Genomic DNA, 26,850 nt, shown 5'->3' with positions numbered 1-26,850 from the left:
ACGAGCGAGCGAATGAGTTTGTTCGTGAGCGAGTGAGTGAGGGAGAGAGTGAGTGAGTGAGTGAGTTAGGGAGGGAGTGAGTGAGCGAGTGACTGAGTGAGAGTGTGCGAGTGAACAAGTGAGTGAGTGTGCGAGCGAATGAGTGGGAGAGTGAGGGAGAGAGTGAGCGAGAGAGAGTGAGTGAGAGTGAGTGTGTGAGGGAGTGAGTGAGGGACTGTGGGTGAGTGAGTGAGTGTGGGAGTGAGAGTGTGAGCCAGCGAGTGAAGCAATGAGTGTGTGTGAGTGAGCAAGTGATGGAGTTAGAGAGTGAGGGAGTGAATGAGCAAAAGAGTGAGCGAGTGAGTGAGGGAGTGTTTGAGTGAGCGAGTGAGCTATTGAGTGTGGGTGTGAGGGAGTGGGTGAGGGAGGGAGTGAGTGACTGAGCAAGTGAGTGAGTGAGCAGGTAAGGGTATGTGTGAGTGAGTGAGCAAGTGAGCGAGTGATTGTGGGAGTGAGAGTGCAAGTCAGCGAGTGAAGGAGTAAGTGCGAGTAAGTAAGTGAGCAAGTGAGAGAGTGAGTGATAGCAAATGAGTGAGCGAGTGAGTGAGGGCGTGAGGGAGTGAGTGAGTGAGTGAGCAAGTGAGGGAGTGAGTGAGGGAGCGAGCGAGTGAGGCAGTGAGTGAGCGAGTGAGGGACTGGGTGAGTCTCAGTGAGCAAATGAGTAAGGGAGTGAGCGAGCGAGTGAGCGAGTGAATATGTGTGTGTGTGAGTGAGTGAGGGTGTGAGGGAATGAGTGAGGCAGTGAGTGAGCGAGTGAGGGAGTGGGTGAGTGAGGGACTGAGCAAGCGAATGAGTAAGGGAGTGAGTGAGTGAGGGAGTGTGTGAGTGAGCGTATATGCGACGGAGGCAGTCAGGGAGTGAGCGAGTGAGCAAATGACAGAATGCGCAAGTGTGTGACCGAGTAAGTGAGAGTGTTAGAAAGCGAGTGAGTGAGATAGGGAGGGAGTGAGTATGTGTGTGTGTGCAAGTGCACGAGTGCGCGAGTGCGTGAGTATGTGTGAGTCAGTGAGCGAGTGAGTGAGTGAGCGAATGAGTCAGTGAGTGCTTGACTGAGAGAGTGAGTGAGTGAGTGAATGAGAGAGTGAGTCAGTGAGTGACTGAGCGAGTGAGTGAGTGAAGCAGTGAGTGACTGTGTGAGTGAGTGCGTTTGAGTGAGTGAGTGTGAGAGTGTGGGAATGATTGACTGAGTGACTGACCGAGAGAGTTAGTGAGTCAGCGAATGAGAGAGTGAGTGAGTAAGTGAGTGTGTGAGTAAACGAGTGAGTGTATTAGTGAGGGATTGACTGAGTGAATGTGTGAGTGAGTGAGTGCATGACTGAGAGGGTGAGTGAGTGAATGAGAGAGTGGGTGAGTGAGTGAGCGTGTCAGCAAGTGAATGAATGAGCTAGTGATTGAGTGAGTGATTCAGTGAATGAGAGAGTGACTGAGTGAGTGAGCGAGGGAGGCAGTGAGGGAGTGAGCAAGTGTGCAAGTGAGTGAATGAGAGAGTGAGTGAGTGTGTGAGTAAGCGAGTGAATAAGTTAGTGAGGGATTGACTGAGTGAATGTGTGAGTGAGTGAGTGCATGACAGAGAGCGAGTAAGTGAGCGAGCGGGTGCGTGAGTGAGTGGTCGAGTGAGTGATAGAGTGAGTGAGTGACTAAAATAGTGAGCGAGGGAGGGACTGAGGGAGTGAGCGAGAGAACAAGAGAGCAAATGAGAGAGTGAGCAAGTGGGTGAGTGTGTAAGTTTGTGAGTGTGTGAGTGAGCGGTTGAGTGAGCGAGAGAGCGAGTGAGTGAGTGAGTGAGCGAATGAGTGATCAAATAAGTGAGCGAGTGAGTGAGTGAGTAACTGAACGAGTGAGCGAGGGAGGGAGTGAGGGAATGAGCGAGCAAATAAGAGAGAGCATGAGTGTGTTAGTGTGTGAGTGAGTGAGTGAGCCTGTGAGTGAGTTAGCGAGTGAGTGACCGAGTGAGTATGTGCATGAATCAGTGACTGAATGAGTGAGCGAGGGAGTGACTAAGGGTGTGAGCGAGAGACCAAGAGAGCAAATGAGAGAGCGAGCAAGTGGGTGAGTGTGTAAGTGTGTGAGTGAGTGAGTGAGCAGTTGAGTGAGCGAGTGAACAAGCGAGTGAGTGAATTAGCGAGAGAGTGAGTTAGCGAATGAGTGAGTGAGTGAGGGAGTTAGTGAGTGCGTGCGTGAGTGGGAAAATGAGCAATTGAGCAAATGAACGAGTGTGGGATTGAATGAGTGAGTGGGCGAGTGAGCAAATGAGCAAGTGAGTGAGTGACGGGGTTATTGAGTGAGTGAGCCAGTGAGTGAGTGAGTGAGTCAGTGAGTTAGTGAGTGAGTGAGTGAGCAGTTGAGTGAGAGAGTGAGTGATAGAGTTAGTGAGTGAGTTAGTGAGTGATTCATTGAGTGAGTTAGCGAGTCAGTGAGTGAGTGAATGATTGAGGGAGTGTGTGAGTGAGTGACTGAGTGATCGAATGAGTGAATGAATGAGTGAGTAGGCGTGCGATTGGGATGGTGAGTGAGTGAGCAAATGAGCCAGTGACGGATTGAATGAGTGAGTGGGCGAGTGAGCAAATGAGAGAGTGAACAAATGTGTGACTGAGTGAGTGAGTGAGCGTGTGAGCGAGTGAGTGAGTGAGTTTGTGTGAGCGAGTGATTGAGTGCGTGAGTGAGTGAGTGAGTGCGTGAGCAATTGAGCAAATGAGCGAGAGAGGGATTGAATGACTGAGTGAGCGAGTGACGGGGTTATTGAGCGAGTGAGTGAGGGTGTTAGCGAGTGAGTGAATGAGTGAGTGAGCGTGTGAGCGAGTGAGTTAGTCAGTGAGTTAGTGAGTGAGCTAATGAAAGAGTGAGCGTGCGAGTGAGTGAGTGACTGAGTGATCGAATGAGTGAGTAAGCGAATGTGTGAGTGAGTGAGTCGAGGAGTGAGTGAGTGAGTGTGTCAGGGATCAAGCGAGTGAGCGAGTGAGTGAGGGAGTTAGTGAGCGAGTGAGTGAGTGGGCGAGAGAGCAATTGAGCAAATGAATGAGTGAGGGATTGAATGAGCGAGTGGGCAAGTAAGCAAATGAGCAAGTGAGAGAGTGAGTGACGGGGTTATTGAGCGAGTGAGTGAGTGGTTCTGTGAGTGAGTAAGAAGTGAGTGAGTGAGTGAGCAGTTGAGTGAGCGAGTGAGCAAGTGAGTGATAGAGTTAGTGAGTGAGAGAGTGAGTGAGTGATTCAGTGAGTGAGTGAGTGAGTGATTGAGTAAATGATTGAGGGAGTGTGTGAGTGAGTGAATGACTGAGTGCTCGAATGAGTGAATGAGTGAGTGGGTGTGCGATTGGGATGGTGAGCAAGTGAGCAAATGAGCAAGTGACGGATTGAATGAGTGAGTGGGCGAGTGAGCAAATGAGAGAGTGAACAAGATAATAAAATGTGAGGCTGGATGAACACAGCAGGCCAAGCAGCATCTCAGGAGCACAAAAGCTGACATTTCGGGACTAGACCCTTCATCAGAGAGGGGGATGGGGAGAGGGAATTGGAATAAATAGGGAGAGAGGGGGAGGCGGACCGAAGATGGAGAGAAAAGAAGATAGGTGGAGAGGAGAGTATAGGTGAGGAGGTAGGGAGGGGATAGGTCAGTCCAGGGAAGACGGACAGGTCAAGGAGACGGGATGAGGTTAGTAGGTAGGAGATGGAGGTGCGGCTTGGGGTGGGAGGAAGGGATGGGTGAGAGGAAGAACCGGTTAGGGAGGCAGAGACAGGTTGGGAGAGAGATGATGGGAACTGCAGATGCTGGAGATTCCAAGATAATAAAATGTGAGGCTGGATGAACACAGCAGGCTAAGCAGCATCTCAGGAGCACAAAAGCTGACGTTTCGGGCCTAGACCCTTCATCAGAGAGGGGGATGGGGGGAGGGAACTGGAATAAATAGGGAGAGAGGGGGAGGCGGACCGAAGATGGAGAGTAAAGAAGATAGGTGGAGAGGGTGTAGGTGGGGAGGTAGGGAGGGGATAGGTCAGTCCAGGGAGGACGGACAGGTCAAGGAGGTGGGATGAGGTTAGTAGGTAGCTGGGGGTGCGGCTTGGGGTGGGAGGAAGGGATGGGTGAGAGGAAGAACCGGTTAGGGAGGCAGAGACAGGTTGGACTGGTTTTGGGATGCAGTGGGTGGAGGGGAAGAGCTGGGCTGGTTGTGTGGTGCAGTGGGGGGAGGGGACGAACTGGGCTGGTTTAGGGATGCAGTAGGGGAAGGGGAGATTTTGAAACTGGTGAAGTCCACATTGATACCATATGGCTGCAGGGTTCCCAGGCGGAATATGAGTTGCTGTTCCTGCAACCTTCGGGTGGCATCATTGTGGCACTGCAGGAGGCCCATGATGGACATGTCATCTAAGGAATGGGAGGGGGAGTGGAAATGGTTTGCGACTGGGAGGTGCAGTTGTTTGTTGCGAACTGAGCGGAGGTGTTCTGCAAAGCGGTCCCCAAGCCTCCGCTTTGTTTCCCCAATGTAGAGGAAGCCGCACCGGGTACAGTGGATGCAGTATACCACATTGGCAGATGTGCAGGTGAACCTCTGCTTAATGTGGAATGTCATCTTGGGGCCTGGGATGGGGGTGAGGGAGGAGGTGTGGGGACAAGTGTAGCATTTCCTGCGGTTGCAGGGGAAGGTGCCGGGTGTGGTGGGGTTGGAGGGCAGTGTGGAGCGAACAAGGGAGTCACGGAGAGAGTGGTCTCTCCGGAAAGCAGACAGGGGAGGGGATGGAAAAATGTCTTGGGTGGTGGGGTCAGATTGTAAATGGCGGAAGTGTCGGAGGATGATGCGTTGTATCCGGAGGTTGGTAGGGTGGTGTGTGAGAACGAGGGGGATCCTCTTGGGGCGGTTGTGGCGGGGGCAGGGTGTGAGGGATGTGTCGCGGGAGACGCGGTCAAGGTCGTTCTCGATCACCGTGGGGGGAAAGTTGCGGTCCTTAAAGAACTTGGACATCTGGGATGTGCGGGAGTGGAATGTCTTATCGTGGCAGCAGATGCGGCGGAGGCGGAGGAATTGGGAATAGGGGATGGAATTTTTGCAGGAGGGTGGGTGGGAGGAGGTGTATTCTAGGTAGCTGTGGGAGTCGGTGGGCTTGAAATGGACATCAGTTACAAGCTGGTTGCCTGAGATGGAGACTGAGAGGTCCAGGAAGGTGAGGGATGTGCTGGAGATGGCCCAGGTGAACTTGAGGTTGGGGTGGAAGCTGTTGGTGAAGTGGATGAACTGTTCGAGCTCCTTGTGGGAGCAAGAGGCGGCGCCGATACAGTCATCAATGTACCGGAGGAAGAGGTGGGGTTTGGGGCCTGTGTAGGTGCGGAAGATGGACTGTTCCACGTAACCTACAAAGAGGCAGGCATAGCTGGGGCCCATGCGGGTGCCCATGGCCACCCCCTTTCTAAGGGGCTGGTTTAGGGATGCAGTAGGGGAAGGGGAGATTTTGAAACTGGTGAAGTCCACATTGATACCATTAGGCTGCAGGGTTCCCAGGCGGAATATGGGTTGCTGTTCCTGCAACCTTCGGGTGGCATCATTGTGGCACTGCAGGAGGCCCATGATGGACATGGCATCTAAAGAATAGGAGGGGGAGTGGAAATGGTTTGCGACTGTGAGGTGCAGTTGTTTGTTGCGAACTGAGCGGAGGTGTTCTGCAAAGCGGTCCCCAAGCCTCCGCTTGGTTTCCCCAATGTAGAGGAAGCCGCACCGGGTACAGTGGATGCAGTATACCACATTGGCAGATGTGCAGGTGAACCTCTGCTTAATGTGGAAAGTCATCTTGGGGCCTGGGATAGCGTTGAGGGAGGAGATGTGGGGGCAAGTGTAGCATTTCCTGCGGTTGCAGGGGAAGGTCCGGGTGTGGTGGGGTTGGAGGGGAGTGTGGAGTGGACAAGGGAGTCGCGGAGAGAGTGGTCTATCCGGAAAGAGTGAACAAGTGTGTGATTGAGTGAGTGAATGAGTGAGTGAGAGATCGAGTGACTGAGTGAATCAGTGAGTGAGTGCGTGCGTGAGTGCGCAAGTGAGCAATTGAGCACATGAACGAGTGAGGGATTGAATGAGTGAGTGAGCGAGTGAGCAAATGAGCAAGTGAGTGAGTGACAGGGTTATTGAGCGAGTGAGCCAGTGAATGAGTGAGTCAGTGGGTGAGTGAGTGAGTGAGCAGTTGAGTGAGTTAGTGAGTGAGTTAGTGACTGAGTGAGTCAGTGAGTGAGCTAATGAGAGAGTGAGTGTGTGAGTGAGTGAGTGACTGAGTGATCGAATGAGTGAGTAAGCGAGTGTGTGAGTGAGTGAGTCAAGGAGTGAATGAGGAGTGAGTGAGTGTGTCAGGAAGCAAGCGAGTAAGCGAGTGAGGGAGTTAGCGAGTGAGTGAGTGAGTGAGCGAGTGAGCAAATGAGCAAGTGAGTGAGTGACGGGGTTATTGAGCGAGTGAGTGAATACGCCAGTGAATGAGTGAGCAGTTGAGTGAGCAAATGAATGACTGAGTGAGTGAGCGAGTGAGTGTGTGAGTGAGGGGACGATTGAGTGATCGAATGAGTGAGTAAGTGAGTGTGTGAGTGAGTGAGTAAAGGAGTGAGTGAGCGAGTGAGTGAGCGAGTGAGTCAGTGAGTGAGTCAGTGAGTGAACTAATGAGAGAGAGAGTGTGTGAGTGAGTGACTGTGTGATCGAATGAGTGAGTAAGTGAGTGTGTGAGTGAGTGAGTGACTGTGTGATCGAATGAGTGAGTAAGTGAGTGTATGAGTGAGTGAGTGAGTAAAGGAGTGAGTGAGCGAGTGAGTCAGTGAGTGAGCTAATGAGAGAGAGAGTGTGTGAGTGAGTGAGTAAAGGAGAGAGTGAGTGAGTGAGTGCGTGCGTGAGTGCGCAAGTGAGCAATTGAGCAAATGAACGAGCGAGGGATTGAATGAGTGAGTGAGCAAATGAGCAAGTGAGTGAGTGACGGGGTTATTGAGCGAGTGAGTGAATACGCCAGTGAATGAGTGAGCAGTTGAGTGAGCAAATGAATGACTGAGTGAGTGAGCAAGTGAGTGTGTGAGTGAGGGGATGATTGAGTGATCGAATGAGTGAGTAAGTGAGTGTGTGAGTGAGTGAGCGAGTGAGTGAGCGAGTGAGTCAGTGAGTGAGTCAGTGAGTGAGCTAATGAGAGAGAGAGTGTGTGAGTGAGTGACTGTGTGATCGAATGAGTGAGTAAGTGAGTGTGTGAGTGAGTGAGTGACTGTGTGATCGAATGAGTGAGTAAGTGAGTGTATGAGTGAGTGAGTGAGTAAAGGAGTGAGTGAGCGAGTGAGTCAGTGAGTGAGCTAATGAGAGAGAGAGTGTGTGAGTGAGTGAGTAAAGGAGAGAGTGAGTGAGTGAGTGCATGCGTGAGTGGGCAAGTGAGCAATTGAGCAAATGAACGAGCGAGGGATTGAATGAGTGAGTGAGCAAATGAGCAAGTGAGTGAGTGACGGGGTTATTGAGCGAGTGAGCGAGTGAGCCAGTGATTGAGTGAGTCAGTGGCTGAGTGAGTGAGTGAGCAGTTGAGTGAGTGAGTGAGTGAGTGCTTGAATGAGTGAGTGAGTGAGTGAGCTAATGAGAGAGTGAGTGTGTGAGTGGGTGAGTAAAGGAGTGAGTGAGTGAGTGAGTCAGGGACGAGCTAGTGAGCGAGTGAGTGAGGGTGTTAGCGAATGAGTGAGTGAGTGAGTGAGAGGGCGAGTGAGCAAATGAACAAGTGAGTGAGTGAAAGACGGGGTTATTGAGTGAGTGAGTGAGTCAGAGAGTGAGTGAGTCAGTGAGTTAGTGAGTGAGTGAGTGAGCAGTTGAGTGAGCATGTGAGCGAGTGAGTGAGTGAGTTAGTGAGTGAGTTTGTGAGTGAGTGTGAGTTAGCAGTTGAGTGAGTAAGCGAGTGAGTGCGTGCGTGAGTGAGTGAGTGCGTGAGCAATTGACCAAATGAGCAAGAGAGGGATTGAATGAGTGAGTGAGCGAGTGAACAAATGAGGCAAGTGAGTGAGTGAGTGATGGGGTTATTGAGCGAGTGAGTTGAGGGTGTGAGTGAGCGAGTGAGTGAGGGTGTGAGTGAGCGAGCGAGTGAGTGAGTGAGGGATTGAATGAGTGCGTGGGCGAGTGAGCAAATGAGCGTGTGAGACAGTGAGTGACAGGGTTATTGAGCGAGTGAATGAATGAGGGAGTGAGTGAGTTGACGAGTGAGCAAGTGAGCAAATGAGAGAGTGAACTAGTGTGTGATAGAGTGAGGGAATGAGTGAGCAAGTGATCGAGTGACTAAGTGAATCAATGAGCGAGCAAGTGACTGAGTGAGGGAATGAGTGAGCAAGTGATCAAATAAGAGACTGAGTGCATGAGTGTGTGTGTGAGTGTGTGAGTGAGTGAGTGTATGAACAAATGAGCGAGGGAGGGAGCGAAGGAGTGAGCAATAGAATGAGCGAGCAAATGAGAGAGTGAGGGCGTCTGTGAGTGTGTGAGTGACTGACCGAGTGAGCAAGGGAGGGATTGTGCGAGATAGCAATCGAGCAAATGAGGGAGAGTGCGAATGTGTGAGTGAGTGAGCATGTGAGTAAGTGAGTTAGTGTGTGAGTGAGTGGGTGAGTGAGCGAGTTAGCGAGAGAGCGAGTGAGTGGCCGAGTGAGTATGTGTGTGAATGACTGACTGAATGAGTGAGCGAGGGAGTGACTGAGGGAGTTAGCGATAGAGCAAGCGAGCAAATGAGAGAGTGAGCGAATGAGTGACCGAGTGAGTATGTGTGTGAATGAGTGACTGAATCAGTGAGTGAGGGAGTGACTGAGGGAGTGAGCAATAGAGCAAGCGAGCAAATGAGAGAGTGAGCGAGTGTGTGAGCAGATGAGTGAGTGAGCGGTTGTGTGAGCGAGCGGTTGAGTGAGCGAGTGAGTGAGTGGGTGTACGAGTGGGCGAGTGAGCAATTGAGCAAATGAATGAGTGGGGGAATGAATGAGTGAGTGGGCGAGTGAGCAAATGAGCGTGTGAGAGAGTGAGTGACAGGGTTATTGAGCGAGTGAGTGAGCCAATGACTGATTTACTAAACAAGTGAATGAGGGAGGGAATGAGGGAGGGAGTGAGTGAGTGAGTGAATGGTTGAGCGAATGAGTGATTGAGTGAGCTTGTGAGTGAGTCAGCGAGCGAGCGAGTGAGGGATTGAATGAATGCGTGGGCGAGTGAGCAAATGAGTGTGTGAGTGAGTGAGCGACTCGGTTATTGAGCGAGTGAGTGGTTGAGTGAGTGAGGGAGTCAGTGAGTCGGCGAGTGAGCGAGTGAGGAAATGAGAGAGTGAACAAGTGTGTGATTGAGTAAGTGAATCAGTGAGCGAGCGAGTGAGTGAGCGAGTGATCAAATGAGAGACTGAGCACATGAGTGTGTGTGTGAGTGAGTGAGTGACTGAGTGAGCGAGGGAGGGAGTGAGGGAGTGAGCGGGTTGTTGAGTGAGTGAGTATGTGAGTGAGAGACATGAGTGAGTGAGTGAGTGAATGAGTGAGTGTGGGAGTGACTCAGTGAGTGAGACTGCAAGTGAGTGTGAGTGAGGGAGTGAGCGAGTGATCGAGTGATTGACGGAGTGAGCGAGAGAGTGAGTGAGTGAGTGAGGTAGTGAGTGAGTGAGTCAGTGAGTGAGTGAATGAGTTTGTGAGTGAGGGAGTGAGTGAGCGAGCGTGCGAGTGAGTGAATGAGCTAATGAGAGATTGAGTGTGTGAGTGAGTCATTGATTCACTGAGCAAGTGAGTAAGTGATTCGGCGAGTGAGCGAGTGAGGAAATGAGAGAGTGAACAAGTGTGTGATTGAGTGAGTGAGTGAGTGAGTTACTGAGTGACTGAGTAAGCGAGTGAGCAAATGAGAGAGTGAGCGCGTGAGCGTGTGAGTGAGTGCATGAGTGAGTGGGTGAGTGAGCGAGCGGGCGAGTGAGTGAGGGAGGAAGCGGGTGAATGAGCGAGTGACTGACCGAGTGAGTGAGTGAGCAAGGTAGTGAGTGAGTGAATGAGTGAGTGCATGAGTTTGTGAGTGAGGGAGTGTCTGAGTGAGTGAGTGAATGAGTGAGCGAGCGAGTCAGTGAGTGAATGGGTGAGTGAGTGACTGAGCGAGAGACCGAGGGAGGGAGTGAGGGAGGAAGTGAATGGTTGAGTGAGTCAGTAAGAGATTGAGCAAGTGAGTGAGTGAGCAAGTGAGTGAATGAGTATATCAGTGAGTGAGTGAGAGAGGGAGGGAGTGAGTGATGGAGGGAGTGAGCGAGCAAATGAGAAAGTGAGTGTGTGAGTGAGTTAGCAAGTAAGTGAGTGAGTGAGCGAGTGACTGACCGAGAGAGTGAGCAAGTGACTGAGCGAGTGAGTGAGTGAGCGAGGGAGGCAGTGAGGTGGTGAACAAGTGAGCAAATGAGAGAGTGAGCAAGTGTGTGAGCGAGTAAGAGAGTGTATGAGTAAGCGAGTGAGGGAGTGAGTGAGTGTGTGAGTGGGCGAGTCAGCGAGTGAGTGTTTGAATGAGTGAATGGGTGAGTGAGCAAATGAGCGAGTGAATGAGTGAGTGAACGAGTGAGTGTGTGACTGAGTGAGTGAGTTAGTGAGTGAGTGAGCGGGCGAGTGTGTTAGCGAGTGTGTGAACGAGTGTGTGAGTGAGTGCTTGAGTGAGTGAGTAAGTGAGTGAGCGAGTGGGTGTGTGAGAGGGCGAGTGAGCAATTGAGCAAGTGAGGGGTTGAAGGAGTGAGTGAGCAAATGAGCGAATGAGTGAGTGAGCGGGCTATTGAACGAGTGAGTGACTGACTGACTGAGTGAGTCAGTGACCGAGTGAGTGAGTGAACTGTTGAGCGAGTTATTGAGCAAATGAGCAAGTGAGTGAGTGAGCGCGTGAGCGATTGTGTGAGTGAGTGAGTGAGCGAGTGAGTGAGGGATTGACTGAGTGAATGAGTGAGTGAGTGAATGAGAGAGTGTGTGAGTGAATGAGGTAGCGAGTGAGTGAGTGAGTAAGTGCGTATTTTGAGTGAGTGAAAGCGAGTGAGTGAGTGAGCGAGGGAGGCAGTGAGGTAGTGAGTGAGTGAGCAAGTGAGCAAATGAGAGAGTGAGCGAGTGTGTGAGTGAGTAAGGGAGCGTGTGAGTTCATGAGGGAGTGAGTAAGTGTGTGAGTGATTGAGTGAATGAGTGAGTGACGGATTGTGTGATTGAGGGATTGACTGAATGAGTGAGTGAGTGTTTAAGCGAGTGAGCGGGTGAGTGCGTATTTTAAGTGAGTGAGCAAGTGAGTGAGTGAGTGAGTGATCTAGGGAGGCAGTGAGGGAGTGTTCGAGTGAGCAAGTGAGCAAATGAGAGAGTAAGCGAGTTTGAGCAATTGAGTGTGTGAGTAAGCGAGTGAGTGAGTTAGTGAGTGAGTGATTGAGTGAGTGAGTGAATGAGTGATGGATTGTGTGATTTGAGGGATTGACTGAGTGAATGAGTGAGTGAGCGAGTGAGTGAGTTAGTGAGTGAGTGAGTGAGTGAGCGGTTGAGTGAGTAAGTGAATGAGTGAGCGAGTGAGTAAGTTAGTGAGCGAGCGAGTGACTGAGCAAGTGAGTGAGTTAGCAAGGGAGGCAGTGAGGGAGTGAGCAAGTGAATGAATGAGAGAGTCAGTGCGCGTGTGTACGAGTAAGGGAGTGAGTGAGTTAGTGAGGGAGTGAGTGAGTGTGTGAGTGATTGAGTGAGTGATTGAGTGAGTGAGTGAGTGACGGGTCTTTTGAGGGATTGATTGAGTGAGTGAGCGAGTGAGTGAGTGAGGGAGGGAGTTAGTGAGTGAGTGGGTGAGTGGTTAAGTGGTTGAGTGAGTGAGCGAGTGAGTGAGCGAGTACTTATTTTGAGTGAGTGAGTGAGCGAGTGACTGAGTGAGTAAGTGAGTGAGCGAGGGAGGCAATGAGGGAGTGAGCAAGTGAGCGATGAGAGAGTGAACAAGTGTGTGAGCAAGTAAGTGAGTGTGTGAGTAAGCGAGTGAGTGAGTTAGTGAGGGAGTGAGTGAGTGTGTGAGTGATTGAGTGAATGAGGGAGGGAGTGAGTGAGTGAGTGAATGAGCGAGTGAGTGACTGAGTGTGTAAGTTGGTGAGTGAGTGAGTGTGTGAGTTGGTGAGTGAGTGAGTGAGTGACTGGGTGATTGAGTGAGTGAGTGATCGGGTGAGTGAGTTACTGAGTGAAAACCCCAGAGGTACAGCCTGGAGCAATCTCTGAGCTCGGTCTAGCTCCCTGGACCCGCAGTGACCTTGCCACGGGGTTACAGTGAGAGGTCCCGGGGCAGCTTGAGGGACAGCACTGAGGGGCAGAGTGTCCTCTCAGTGGATTAGAGATGGCCAGCAGGGTTCCTAGAGCCTTGTACACATTGTATATCCAATTTCCTGGATGTTGGGGTGTGTTTTTTCTCCGTGGTGGAATTGATGAGTCAGTGGGAGAGTGTGGTGGGCCTGTGGGAGAGTGTGGTGGGACAGTGGGTGAGTGTGGTAGGCCATTGTGAAATCCGATGGGCCAATGAGGGGTGTGGTGGGCCAGTGGCCGGTGTGATGGGCCAGTGACAGGTGTTGTGGGCCAGTGCAATGTGTGGTGTGCCAGTGGGGGTGTTGTGGTCCAGTAGCGGATGTGGTGGGCTAGTGGGGGCTGTGGGGGGCCAGTAGTGGGCTGTGGTGGGCCAGTGGGGGGTGTGGTGGGTCAGTGAGTTGTGCGGTGAGCCAGTGGGGGATGTGGTGAGCCAGTGGGGGATGTGGTGGGCAAGTGGGGGGTGTGGTGGATCAGTGGGGTGTGTGGTGGGCCAGTGGGGGATGTGGTGGGTCAGTGGGAGCTGTGGTGGGCCAGTGGTGGGCTGTGGGGGGCTAGTGGTGGGCTGTGGTGGGTTAGTGAGGTGTGTGGTGGGCCAGTGGGGGATGTGGTGGGCCAATGGGTGATGTGGTGGGCAAGTGGGGGTTGTGGTGGGCCAGTGGGGGATGTGGTGGGCCAGTGGGAGCTCTGTTGGGCCAGTGGGGGCTGTGGTGGGCCAGTGGGGGTGTGGTGGGCCAGTGGGGGAGCGTGGTGGGTCTGTGGGGGCCATGGTGGGCCAGTGGGGCCGTGGTGTGCCAGTGGGGGTGTATGGTGGGCCAGTGGAGGGTGTGGTGGTCCAGTGCCCGCTGAGTCTGCCCTGAGGTTTTGGTGCCCAACATCTTGGTTGTTTGGAGAAAGGGGCACTGAGCCGCAGGGTCTCCATGTCAGTGGGTGGTGTGATATGATGCTGCAAACCAATGAAGTTATATTCTCTGTTCATCAGCAACTCCCAGCGAGAATCTCACCTTGACTCCCTGAACATGGGGTAAAGACACAGCTGGCTACTCCTGGCTTCGAGAAAGGGCTTGCCAGAATTCATCGAGTCTGTCCCATTTCGTGATAATGCCCACAGTGTTCATGTCCCTGGAAATCCTCACCCAACCTGGCGTATCTTCCACAATGAAAATGTGCCGAAATGAAATTAAACCTGGAAACTGAGACAGTAACCTGTCATTGCACACAAAACGTTGGAAAATAAATTCAAGGAAAACTCAGAAGCTATTTTAGGACAAAGAGCAAAGAACATTACAGGACAGTCCAGGCCCTTCAGCCCACGGTTTCGTGCTGAACGTTTACCCTAAACCTAAAATCTACCTAACCTCCACCTCTACCTTATACTATCGTCCATATGCCTTTCTAATAGTTGCTTAAATGCCCCTAAAGAGGCCAACTCCACTACCCTCTCCAGCAATGGATTCCACATCCCGACCACTCTCTGAGTAAAGAACCTACCTCTGACGTCTCCCCTATATCTACCTCCACTCACTTTAAAACTATGTTCCCTCATAATAGCTACCTCCGCCCTAAGGAAAAGTCTCTGGCTGTCCACTCTATCTGTACCTCTGATCATTTTGTACACATTTCCCTGAAATCCCAAGTGGATATTGGTAATGAAGACCATAAGATGTAGCAGCAGAAGTGGGCCATTCAGCCCATCAAATCTGTGCTGCCATTCAGTCAGATCATGGCTGCTGTGAGCATCCTGAGCTCTACTTTCCTGTCTTGTCCTCATTAACCTCGGTTCCCTTCCTAATTAATAATCAGTCTCAGCCATGAATGTGCTGAATGACCCAGCCGCGACAATCCTCTGCGGTAAAGAATTGCACAGATTCACTCCCATTCTCTGATGCCCCGTGGCCCGAGAGTCTCCCCTGGGGGAAAGCAACATCCCCAATAAGCTCACTTCTCATTCTTCTCATCTCCAGTGAGTACTGGCTCAACCTACTCGGTCTGTCCTCATCAGACGGACTGTCTCCGTACCTGGACCTTCTCCGGACCTGCTTCCATGTCAGCCCATCCTTAGATAAACGGCCCAAAACTATTCACAGTATTCCAGCTGTGGCCCGACTGGCACATTGTACAGTTTTATTAAAACCGCCTGGATTTTATGCTCAATTCCTTTTGAATTGAAGGTCAATATTCCATTCACCTTCCCTGTTAGTTCCTGAAGTTGGATGCTCGCTTTGTGATTTGTGGACCAGGCCTGCCAAACCCCTCTGAGCTGTAGCTTTCTGTGTTCTTGCTCCAGTTAAAGGGTATGGTGGACTGAGGACCAGAGAATAACCCAGAAAGTAGATGAAATATTGCAGAGTGCCAAACAGCTTTGATAAATCCCCAGATCTGAGAGAGCTAGATCTCAGGCTGCTGATGAACGAAATAGCAGAGGCTCTGACCATCATTTTCTGATCTACACAAAATAAAAACCAAAAGAACAGTGGATGCTGTAAATCAGGAACAAACACAGAAGTTGCTGGAAAAGCTCAGCAGGTCTGGCAGCATCTGTGGAGGAGAAAACAGAATTAACGTTTCGGGTCCGTTCGCCCTTCCTCATCTTCCAATATGCACTGGGCTGAGTGGCCTCTTTCTGCGCTGTCTCTGTTACGTTATTCTCTAATCATTGAACAAGATCGTTTAAAAGAAATTTGAAAACTTCGGACTAATTACTTCTGAGTTGTTTTTTGATGAATTTTTTTTGTGGTTTTTATTTTCCAGGATTATCCCAAGCAGAGGCACCCAGGATGGAGCAAGGGCTCGGTGGCATACCATGCAGGTCAGGATTGGGTACAGTGCATGGTCTGGGCATAGGGGCGAGGTACAGTATGTTGACACAGCTCACACACATTCTGACAACCTGACCTGTGTCTTATTGTTCTCGATGTTTCAACCGGACGAAGTGAACCATTTAAGTCCAGCTCCAACAACACTCAAGAAGCTCAACACCATCCAGGACAAAGCAGCCGCTTGATTGGCACCACATCCACAAACATCCCACTCCCTCCACCCCCGACACTCAGCAGCAGCAGTGTGTACTATCTACAAGATGCTCTGCAGAAATTCACCAAAGATCCTCAGGCAGCACCTTCCAAACCCACGACCACTTCCATCCAGAAGGACAAGGGGCAGCAGATACGTGGGAACACCACCCCCTGCAAGTTCCCCTCTGAGCCACTCACCATCCTGACTGGGAAATATGTCCCCGTTCCTTCACTGTCACTGGGTCAGAATCCTGGAACATCCCCACTAAGGAACATTGTGGGTCAACCCACAGCACATGGACTGCAGCGGCTCAAGAAGGCAGCTCACCCCCACCTTCTCAAGGGGGAAAGTAGGGACGGGCAATAAATGCTGGCCCCAGTCCGACAATAAAGTTTATAATTATAAACCAAAAGAATTGGAGATGCTGTAAATCAGGAAGAAAGGCAGAAGTTGCCGGAAAAGCCTAGCAGATCTGGCAGCATCTGTGAAGAGAAATCATAGTTCATGCTTTGGGTACAGTGACCCTTCCTCAGAACTGATGTTAGCTGGGAAAACGTAGGTTATTATGCAGAAGATAGGGCTGGGGGGGGGATGGGAGGGTGTCAGCAGTAAATGATAGAGGGGAATAGAGCCCAAAGAGACATAAGAGCATTTAGACAGACAGAGGGATAACGCGCTGTGGAGCTGGATGAACACAGCAGACCAAGCAGAAGGAAGGTTGATGTTTTGGGCCGAGACCTTTCTTCAGACAGACAGAGGAGTTGCTAACGATCAGGCTGGGCGGGTGAATAGTTGTTGATGAGGACTGTTAGTGAGTAATAACAGGGGGTGTGTAGTGATAGGCTGTGTGGTACAAGGGGTTGGGGGGCTGAGACATGGGAGAGTTCAGGTTCTAAAATTATTGAACGCAATATTGAGCCCAGAGGGCTGTAGGGTCCCCAAGTGGGAATGAGGTGTAGTTCCTCCAGGGTGTGTTGACCTTCATTGTAACATTGCAACAAGCCAGAGACAGGGACATTGGCCACGGCACGGGGTTGTGCATTGAAGTGGCAGGCAACTGGAACCTCAGGGTTATTTTTGTGAACAGAACGTGGGTGAATTTTATAAAGTGGGGTTGATTTGGTGAAGTGGGGCTGGATTCTAAACACACTTGATGAAGAGTCTCAGCCCGAAACGTCAGCTTTTGTGCTCCTGAGATGCTGCTTGACCTGCTGTGTTCATCCAGCTCCACACTGTTATAGCCACCTGTGACCTTTACCCCCTCCCACTTGGCCTTTGTCCAGAGCCCAACCCATCTAGAACATAGAACATCGAGCAGTACTGCATGCGGAATAGGCCCTGGGCCCACGATGTTGTGCTGAACATGACGCCAAATGATACTGATCCCTTCTGCCTGCCCTTGGCCTATATCCCTCCATTCCTGATGTATTCATGCACTTATCTAAAAGCACCTTCCACCACCACCCCCAGCAGCGCGCTCCATACTCCTACCACCTTCTGTGTAAAAACTGTTACATTCCCTGCGCTGACCTGTGGCCGTTAACGTGCTGGTGTTAGCCAGGCACTCACTGAACCACCTCAACTCCCTCATGTCTGTTGTTTCTTCGTAATTCATTCACGGGGTGAGGGTGCCTCTGGCCAGGCAGCATTTATTGCCCATCCCTAATTGCCCACCCTGGGGGCAGTTAAGAGTCAACCACATTGCTGTGGGTCTGGAGTCACATGTAGGCCAGACCGGGTAAGGATGGCAGTTTCCTTCCCTAAAGGGCATCAGTGAACCAGATGGGTTTTTCCAACAATTAATTCACGGTCATCATCAGATTCTTAATTCCAGATATTCAGTGAATTTGAATTCCACCCTCTGTGGTGGCGGGATTCGAACACTAGCCCCCAGAATGTTCTCTGGGTACTGCCACTAGGCCGTCGTGGACTTTTGCAGCCCAATGCGTGGCAGCTGTTTCTCCCCCAACAATCAACAGTGGTTTCATGGTAATCACTGAACTCTTATTTCCAGACTTTTATTGAATTCAAACTCCGCTATGTGCTGGGGTGAGATTCGAACCCGGGTCTCTGGATTAATAGTTGAGCAATATGACCACTGGGCCACCACCTCCCTGTCAAAAAAAAGTCTGCTGACCCTTGTCCTTCTGGATGGAAGTGGTCGTGGGTTTGGAAGGTGCTGCGTGAGGATCTTTGGTGAATTTCTGCCGTGCATCTTGTAGATAGTACACACTGCTGCGACTGAGTGTCGGGGGTGGAGGGAGTGGGATGTTTATTGGAGTCTGTGAGGGGTCAGACATTGACCCTTGGGGACGTATCATCTTTCACAGATTATTTTTAATCTCCCAGTTTTCTGCATATCTGCACAATCACAATCAGTAAGAACAGAGAAGATGGTAAAAGGGGGGAGGTGTGGCGTTGTTGGTCAAGGACAGTATTACAGTTGCAGAAAGGATGTTTGGGGACTCATCAACTGAGGTAGTATGGGCTGAGGTGGGAAACAGGAAAGGAGAGGTCACCCTGTTGGGAGTTTTCTATAGGCCTCCGAATAGTTCCAGAGATGTAGAGGAAAGGATAGCAAAGATGATTATCGATAGGAGTGAGAGAGACAGGGTAGTTGTCATGGGGGACTTCAACTTTCCAGATATTGACTGGGAACACTGTAGTTCGAGTACTATAGATGGGTCAGTTTTTGTCCAGTGTGTGCAGGAGGGCTTCCTGACACAGTATGTAGATAGGCCAACAAGCCACATTAGATTTGGTACATAGAACATAGAACATTACAGCACAGTACAGGCCCTTCGGCCCTCGATGTTGTGCCGACCTGTCATACCGATCTCAAGTCCATCTAACCTACACTATTCCATGTACGTCCATATGCTTATGGTACTGGGTAATGAGCCTGGCCAGGTGTTAGATTTGGAAGTAGGTGAGCACTTTGGTGATAGCGATCACAATTCTGTTATGTTTACTTTAGTGATGGAAAGGGATAGGTGTATACCACTGGGCAAGAGTTATAGCTGGGGGAAAGGCAATTACGATGAGATTAGGCAAGATTTAGGGAACATAGGATGGGGAAGGAAACTGCAGGGGATGGGCACATTAGAAATGTGCAGTTTATTCAAGGAAAAGCTCCTGTGTGTCCTAGATCAGTATGTACCTGTCAGGCAGGGAGGAAGCGGTAGAGCGCGGGAGCCGTGGTTTACAAAGGAGGTGGAATCTCTGGTCAAGAGGAAGAAGAAGTCTTGTGTTAGGATGAGATGTAAAGGCTCAGTTAGGGCACTTGAGGGCTACAAGGTAGCCAGGGAAGACCTAAAGAGAGAGCTCAGAAGAGCCAGGAGGAGACATGAGAAGTTGTTGGTGGATAGGATCAGGGTAAACCCTAAGGCTTTCTATAGGTATTTAAGGAATAAAAGAATGACGAAACTAAGATTAGGCCCAATCAAGGATAGTAGTGGTAAGTTGTGTGTGGAGTCAGAGGAGCTAGGGGAAGCGCTAAATGAATATTTTTCAACAGTATTCACTCTAGGAAATGACAATGTTGTCGAGAATACTGAGATACAGGCTACTAGACTAGGCGGGATTGAGGTTCACAAGGAAGAGGTATTAGAAATCCTACAGAGGGTGAAGATAGATAAGTCCCCTGGGCCAGATGGGATTTATCCTCAGATCCTCTGGGAAGCCAGGCAGGAGATTGCCGAGCCTTTGGCATTGATCTTTAACTCGTCATTGTCTACAGGAATAGTGCCAGATGACTGGAGGATAGCAAATGTGGTTCCCCTGTTCAAGAAGGGGAGTAGAGACAACCCTGGTAATTATAGACCAGTGAGCCTTACCTCAGTTGTTGGTAAAGTGTTGGAAAAGGTTATAAGGGATAGGATTTATAATCATCTAGAAAAGAATAAATTGATTAGGGATAGTCAGTACGGTTTTGTGAAGGGAAGGTGGTGCCTCACAAACCTTATTGAGTTCTTTGAGAAGGTGACCAAACAGGTAGATGAGAGTAAACCGGTTGATGTGGTGTATATGGATTTCAGCAAGGCGTTCGATAAGGTTCCCTACAATAGGCTATTGTACAAAATGCGGAGGAATGGAATTGTGGGAGATATAGCAGTTTGGATCGGAAATTGGCTTGCTGAAAGAAGACAGAGGGTGGTAGTTGATGGGAAATGTTCATCCTGGAGACCAGTTACTAGTGGTGTACCGCAAGGGTCGGTGTTGGGTCCACTGCTGTTTGTCATTTTTATATTTGACCTGGATGAGGGCGTAGAAGGATGGGTTAGTAAATTTGCAGACGACACTAAGGTCGGTGGAGTTGTGGATAGTGATGAAGGATGCTGTAGGTTGCAGAGAGACATAGGTAAGCTGCAGAGCTGGGCTGAGAGGTGGCAAATGGATTTTAATGCAGACAAGTTGATGAGGGTCGAGCTGTGGATGTGGTGTATATGGACTTCAGTAAGGCATTTGATAAGGTTCCCCATGGTAGGCTCATTCAGAAGGTCAGGAGGAATGGGATACAGGGGAACTTAGCTGCTTGGATACAGAATTGGCTGGCCAACAGAAGACAGCGAGTGGTAGTAGAAGGAAAATATTCTGCCTGGAAGTCAGTGGTGAGTGGGGTTCCACAGGGCTCTGTCCTTGGGCCTCTACTGTTTGTAATTTTTATTAATGACTTGGATGAGGGGATTGAAGGATGGGTCAGCAAGTTTGCAGACGACACAAAGGTCGGAGGTGTCGTTGACAGTATAGAGGGCTGTTGTAGGCTGCAGCGGGACATTGACAGGATGCAGAGATGGGCTGAGAGGTGGCAGATGGAGTTCAACCTGGATAAATGCGAGGTGATGCATTTTGAAAGGTCGAATTTGAAGGCTGAGTACAGGATTAAGGATTGGATTCTTGGCAGCGTGGAGGAACAGAGGGATCTTGGTGTGCAGATACATAGATCCCTTAAAATGGCCACCCAAGTGGACAGGGTTGTTAAGAAAGCATATGGTGTTTTGGCTTTCATTAACAGGGGGATTGAGTTTAAGAGTCGTGAGATCTTGTTGCAGCTCTATAAAACTTTGGTTAGACCGCACTTGGAATACTGCGTCCAGTTCTGGGCGCCCTATTATAGGAAAGATGTGGATGCTTTGGAGAGGGTTCAGAGGAGGTTTACCAGGATGCTGCCTGGACTGGAGGGCTTATCTTATGAAGAGAGGTTGACTGAGCTCGGTCTCTTTTCATTGGAGAAAAGGAGGAGGAGAGGGGACCTAATTGAGGTATACAAGATAATGAGAGGCATAGATAGAGTTGATAGCCAGAGACTATTTCCCAGGGCAGAAATGGCTAGCACGAGGGGTCATAGTTTTAAGCTGGTTGGTGGAAAGTATAGAGGGGATGTCAGAGGCAGGTTCTTTACGCAGAGAGTTGTGAGAGCATGGAATGCGTTGCCAGCAGCAGTTGTGGAAGCAAGGTCATTGGGGTCATTTAAGAGACTGCTGGACATGTATATGGTCACAGAAATTTGAGGGTGCATACATGAGGATCAATGGTCGGCACAACATTGTGGGCTGAAGGGCCTGTTCTGTGCTGTACTGTTCTATGTTCTATGTTCTAAGTGTGAGGTGATGCACTTTAGTAGGAATAACCGGAAGGCAAATTACTGGGCTAATGGTAAGATTCTTGGTAGTGTAGATGAGCAGAGAGATCTCGGTGTCCATGTACACAGATCCTTAAAAGTTGCCACCCATTTTGACAGGGCTGTTAAGAAGGCATACAGTGTTTTAGCTTTTATTAATAGAGGGATCGAGTTCTGGAACCAAGAGGTTATGGTGAAGCTGTACAAAACTCTGGTGCGGCCGCACTTGGAGTATTGTGTACAGTTCTGGTCACCGCATTATAAGAAGGATGTGGAAGCTTTGGAAAGGGTGCAGAGGAGATTTACTAGGATGTTGCCTGGTATGGAGGGAAGGTCTTATGAGGAAAGGCTGAGGGACTTGAGGCTGTTTTCATTAGAGAGAAGAAGGTTGAGAGGTGACTTAATTGAAACATAAAATAATCAGAGGGTTAGATAGGGTGGATAGGGAGAGCCTTTTTCCTAGGATGGTGATGGTGAGCACGAGGGGGCATAGCTTTAAATTGAGGGGTGAAAGATATAGGACAGATGTCAGAGGTGGTTTCTTTACTCAGAGAGTAGTAAGGGAATGGAACGCTTTGCCTGCAACGGTAGTAGATTCGCCAACTTTAGGTACATTTAAGTCGTCATTGGATAAGCATATGGACATACATGGAATAGTGTAGGTTAGATGGGCTTGAGATCGGTATGACAGGTCGGCACAACATCGAGGGCCGAAGGGCCTGTACTGTGCTGTAATGTTCTATGTTCTATGTCCTGTGTTCTAACCTCATGAGATGGCATAATAATGTGGGGCAAAGATTTTCACCAACAATGAGCAACGAACGATCTCAGTTCGAATAGGAACTTCCAACATCAACAATAACTCTTGTCCAAAATTCCTTTCTCTGAAGTGGAAATCTCAATTTTCCAAAATCCAATCACGAACCTTCAGGAGAAATATCATTAACAATCACTGACAAAACACAGATTAAAAACATCAAAAGCAAACTATGTATCAAGGTCAGTGATAATGGGAACTGCAGATGCTGGAGAATCCGAGATAATAAAGTGTGGAGCTGGATGAACACTGCAGGCCAAGCAGCATCTCAGGAGCAGGAAAGCTGATGTTTCGGGCCTAGATCCTTCATCAGAGGGGGGGATGGGGTGAGGGTTCTAGAATAAATAGGGAGAGAGGGGGAGGCGGACCGAAGATGGAGAGAAAAGAAGATAGGTGGAGAGGAGAGTATAGGTGGGGAGGTAGGGAGGGGATAGGTCAGTCCAGGGAAGACGGACAGGTCAAAGAGGTGGGATGAGGTTAGTAGGTAGGAAATAGAGGTGCGGCTTGAGGTGGGAGGAAGGGATGGGTGAGAGGAAGAACAGGTTAGGGAGGCAGAGACAGGTTGGACTGGTTTTGGGATGCAGTGGGGGAGGGGAGACTTTGAAACTTGTGAAATCCACATTGATACTGCCCTGAAAAAGGGGGTGGATTTGATGTCTCATGTTAATAAGTGCTTCCACTCAATGAGTAATTTCCCACTACACTGTCCCCCATCAAACACTCCCGGGGCAGGGACAGTATGGGGTTAGGTACAGAGTAAAGCTCCCTCTACACTGTCCCCCATCAAACACTCCCAGCACAGGGACAGGATGGGATTAGATACAGAGTAAAGCTCCCTCTACACTGCCCCCCATCAAACACTCCCAGGACAGGGACAGGACTGGGTTAGATATCGAGTAAAAATTCCCTCTACACCCACCACCCCCATCAAAATCTCCCAGAATTGGTACGGCTCTGAGCTACATACAGAGTAAAAGTCCCTGTACACTGTTCCACATCAAACACACCCAGGATAGGGACAGCATGGAGTTAGATGCAGAGTAAAGCTCTCTCTACACTGTCCCCCATCAAACACTCCCAGGGTCAGGGACAGCACAGGGTTAGATACAGAGTAAATCTCCCTCTACACTGTCCCGCATCAAACACTCTCAGGGCAGGAACAGCACGCTGTTAGATACAGAGTAAAGCTCCCTCTACACTGTCTCCATCAAACACTCCCAGGACAGGGACAGCACAGGGTTAGTTACAGAGTAACGCTCCCTCTGCACTATTCCCCATCAAACACTCCCGGGACAGGGACAGCACAGGGTTAGATACAGAGTAAAGCTTCCTCTACATTGTCTCCATCAAACACTCCTAGGACAGGGACAGCACAGCGTTAGATACAAAGTAAAGGTCCCTCTACACATGCAGCGTCTTGTAGTTGAGTGGACATGAGATGTGGGATAATTCAGGGGTAGAGTTGAGGGAATGGGGAAAGAGGAATTGATTTCCAGCAGGACACTGTGCAAATGTGCCTGAGCTGCTGGGGACAGATTGGGAAGTGGCTGCAGTCCCACTGGGCTTCTTGTGAGATCCTGACCTGTCTGCTGGTGTGTCTGAGATCATGGCCACAGTGTGTGTGATACACCCGCTCCCTGTACGCCCCTACACCCACCAGAACCTGTCGGCGATACTCACAGACCCACCCTTTGATGGGGCAGGTTTATGAAGAGTGGCCGGGCCAGAGCCACAGGAGGGGCCTGAGGGGTGGGGGCAGGCGGGGGTGGTCGGGGGCTGGTGGGGGTGTTTGGAATCGCAGGTACAGAGTCAGTCGGTGAGGGATGGCTCTCTCCATCTGCTTTGGGCTGACAATAAGCACAGGCTGTGCAGGGGGATATTATGTTTCTGTTGACCAGTCACGTCCATTCCCCATGGTAACAAGTCTTTTGCAGAAGCCAAAACAAATAGGCAGTGAGTGTGGCCAAGAACCCGTTTCTGTAATTCATGTCAATGAGATGAAGAGGATATTTGATCTCGGTGCTGGGGTGCAGCGTGGAAACACATCGTCCAGGAGGGTTGGCTGGTGTTCACTCATGCTTCTGGCAGTGGGATTGCCGACAGCTCTGTGTGCAGCTGGATGGGGGTTGGGGTGTGGGGAGAAGGGGCAGAGGGTGAGGCTGCCTGGGAAATGGAAGTGAAGAAGGGAAAGCCTGAATTCTCCCCACCCCTCAGCTTCACTCCGTCTCCCACGGGGCCACAGCTGACTGAGTGATCCAGCTCCAGGAGAGGAAACCTCCTTTAATCTCAGACCCCATGACACACTGGACAGGGTCAAATTAAATCACAGGAAGTCCCAAGAGGGAGCGGATGTCAGAGTGAATCACGATCCGCAAGCAAACGACAGCTGTGCAGCAGCAACACGAGGCCATTCTGCCCATCATTTCTGTGCTGACTCTTTGAAAGATACATCCAGCCCATGCCAGCCCCGTGCTCCTTCCAAACCACCTGTTGATTCTCCCATTCCCTTTACAAAGTTCCTAAAATAACTGCACAGAGACCGGTATCTCGTCACCAAGTCACCCCTCATTTAGATGTGCACTGTACGTGGGCTCTGACCAGCCAGCTCAGAGCCAGGCCCTAGACTGAGGAGACTGCCTGGATTCCCCGGTTATATCTATTAGCCAGGGCTCCCTGATTGGTTACGGTCAATGGATCTACCTGGTTCCAATCACCACATCTCTTGTAGAACCAGCTTCAACTGACCTTTCAGTTCCCAATCAGAATAACTCACTCCAGAAAGAATTGTCCCCTTTCCACCACCATCGCTAGCCCAATTCTGCACGCCTCAATTAAATCTCCTCTTCGCCTTCTCTGGTCCAGTGTTTCCAATCTCTCCACATTTGCTGAGGTCCCTCATCCCTGTTCCCATTCCGATAAATCTTATCTGTCCCTTTTCCGAAGGTGTCACCTCCTTCCTGAAGGGCAGGGGACTGGAACAGAACAAGCGAGTCATTCCCCCAGACTGACCTTGACCCACTCCTTTTTCGAGAAAAACGTTTTTCTCCTTCCTTGGCCTCTACCTCCACCTATCGTTAACTCCTTAACTCCTTCCCATTTTTTACACAAAACAAACTTTTCACGAGCTGCCATCAGCTCTGAGGAAAGCTCACTGGCCCTGAAACATTAATTCGGTTTTCTCTCTCTCCTCAGGTGCTGCCAGACCTGCTGAGCTTTTCCAGCAACTTCTGTTTTTGTTTCAGATTTCCAGCATCTGCAGTTCTTTCAGTTTTTTGAACACAATACCCAGCTGGGGCTGACTAGTGATTTAAGATAGTTTAGCAGAATATGTTTTTACAGGACATAAAATGGGATGAGACCTTTATCTGCACAATTTATTATTATTTATAACATCTGGTTGGCTCTTGTACAGTTACTGTAAGTGAGTCACCAATGTTACTGATGATTTACTTACTGGGCTCGGGCTCAAACCCAGTTCCACTCCGTGGGATGGAGAGCCTGTCATTTACAGCAAACACAGGTACAACAAACAGCCCAAGCATCCACGCTCAGGAGGAGCAAGCAACCTCAGATAACAGCCAGAGTCAGAACAAAATTCTCAAAGATCAGCAAATATATAGAACATAGAACATAGAACAATACAGCGCAGAGCAGGCCCTTCGGCCCTCGATGTTGTGCCGACCTGTGAACTAACCTAAGCCCCTCCCCCTACACTATCCCATCATTATCCGTGTACTTATCCAAGGACTGTTTAAATGCCCCTAATGTGGCTGAGTTGACTACATTGGCAGGCAGGGCCTTCCACGCCCTTAGCACTCTCTGAGTAAAGAACCTGCCTCTGACATCTGTCTTAAATCTATCACCCCTCAATTTGTAGCTATGCTCCCTTGTACAAGCTGAAGTCATCATCCTCGGAAAAAGACTCTCACTGTCCACCCTATCTAATCCTCTGATCATCTTGTATGTCTCTATTAAATCCCCTCTTCGCCTCCTTCTCTCCAATGAGAACAGACCCAAGTCCCTCAGCCTTTCTTCATAGGGCCTGCGCTCCAGACCAGGCAACATCCTGGTAAATCTCCTCTGCACCTTTTCCAATGCTTCCACATCCTTCCTGTAATGGGGTGACCAGAACTGCACGCAATATGGTGGTGAGAGTGGGGTCATTCCATCTTCCATTGCTCATCACTAGACAGGAGGGAATTATAATACAAACACAGGCAGTGCTGGAGAAACTCTGCACATCTGGCTATCTCTGTGCAGAGAGGGAAACAGTTAACATTCTGTCCAACCTTTCCTCATAAAACAGCCCATAAACTCCCAACTGAGGCATAACCAAACAACCCCAGAAAATTGAGAAAATTGAGGAAAATTGATGAACAGAGAGATCTGGGTGTCCAGGCCCATTGTCCCCTGAAGGTGGCAACGCAGGTCAATAGGGTGGTCAAGAAGGCATACGGCATGCTTTCCTTCATTGGGCGGGGTATTGAGTACAAGAGTTGGCAGGTCATGTTGCAGTTGTATAGGACTTTGGTTCGGCCACATTTGGAATACTGTGTACAGTTCTGGTCGCCACATTACCAAAAGGATGTGATAATAAAATGTGAGGCTGGATGAACACAGCAGGCCAAGCAGCATCTCAGGAGCACAAAAGCTGACGTTTCGGGCCTAGACCCTTCATCAGATGAAGGGTCTAGGCCCGAAACGTCAGCTTTTGTGCTCCTGAGATGCTGCTTGGCCTGCTGTGTTCATCCAGCCTCACATTTTATTATCTTGGAATCTCCAGCATCTGCAGTTCCCGTCATCTCATCGCCAAAAGGATGTGGATGCTTTGGAGAGGGTGCAGAGGAGGTTCACCAGGATGTTGCCTGGTATGGAGGGTGCTAGCTATGAAGAGAGGTTGAGTAGATTAGGAATTATTTTCATTAGAAAGACGGAGATTGAGGGGGGACCTGATTGAGGTCTACAAAATCATGAGGGGTATAGACAGGGTGGATAGCAAGAAGATTTTTCCCAGAGTGGGGGACTCAATTACTAGGGGTCATGAGTTCAAAGTGAGAGGAGGAAAGTTTAAGGGAGATATGCGTGGAAAGTTCTTTACACAGAGGGTGGTGG

At 50.0% G+C, this 26,850-nt stretch overlaps 1 protein-coding gene across 2 annotated transcripts in view; it reads left to right on the top strand.

The window, feature by feature from the left end:
* LOC125454307 (SPRY domain-containing protein 3-like) overlaps positions 1-26,850 on the top strand; it is a 559,019-nt gene that overhangs the window by 461,247 nt on the left and 70,922 nt on the right. For both annotated transcript variants that reach the window (XM_059647616.1, XM_059647617.1), the window contains exon 8: positions 15,038-15,095. In XM_059647616.1, coding sequence (XP_059503599.1) covers positions 15,038-15,095 — 58 coding nt within the window. The remainder of the gene's footprint in view (positions 1-15,037; positions 15,096-26,850) is intronic.

Source organism: Stegostoma tigrinum, chromosome 7, assembly GCF_030684315.1.
Source record: "Stegostoma tigrinum isolate sSteTig4 chromosome 7, sSteTig4.hap1, whole genome shotgun sequence".
NCBI classification, from domain to species: Eukaryota; Metazoa; Chordata; class Chondrichthyes; order Orectolobiformes; family Stegostomatidae; genus Stegostoma; species Stegostoma tigrinum.
Note: the sequence above shows the minus strand (reverse complement) of the source record. Positions and strands in the feature narration are given on the sequence as shown.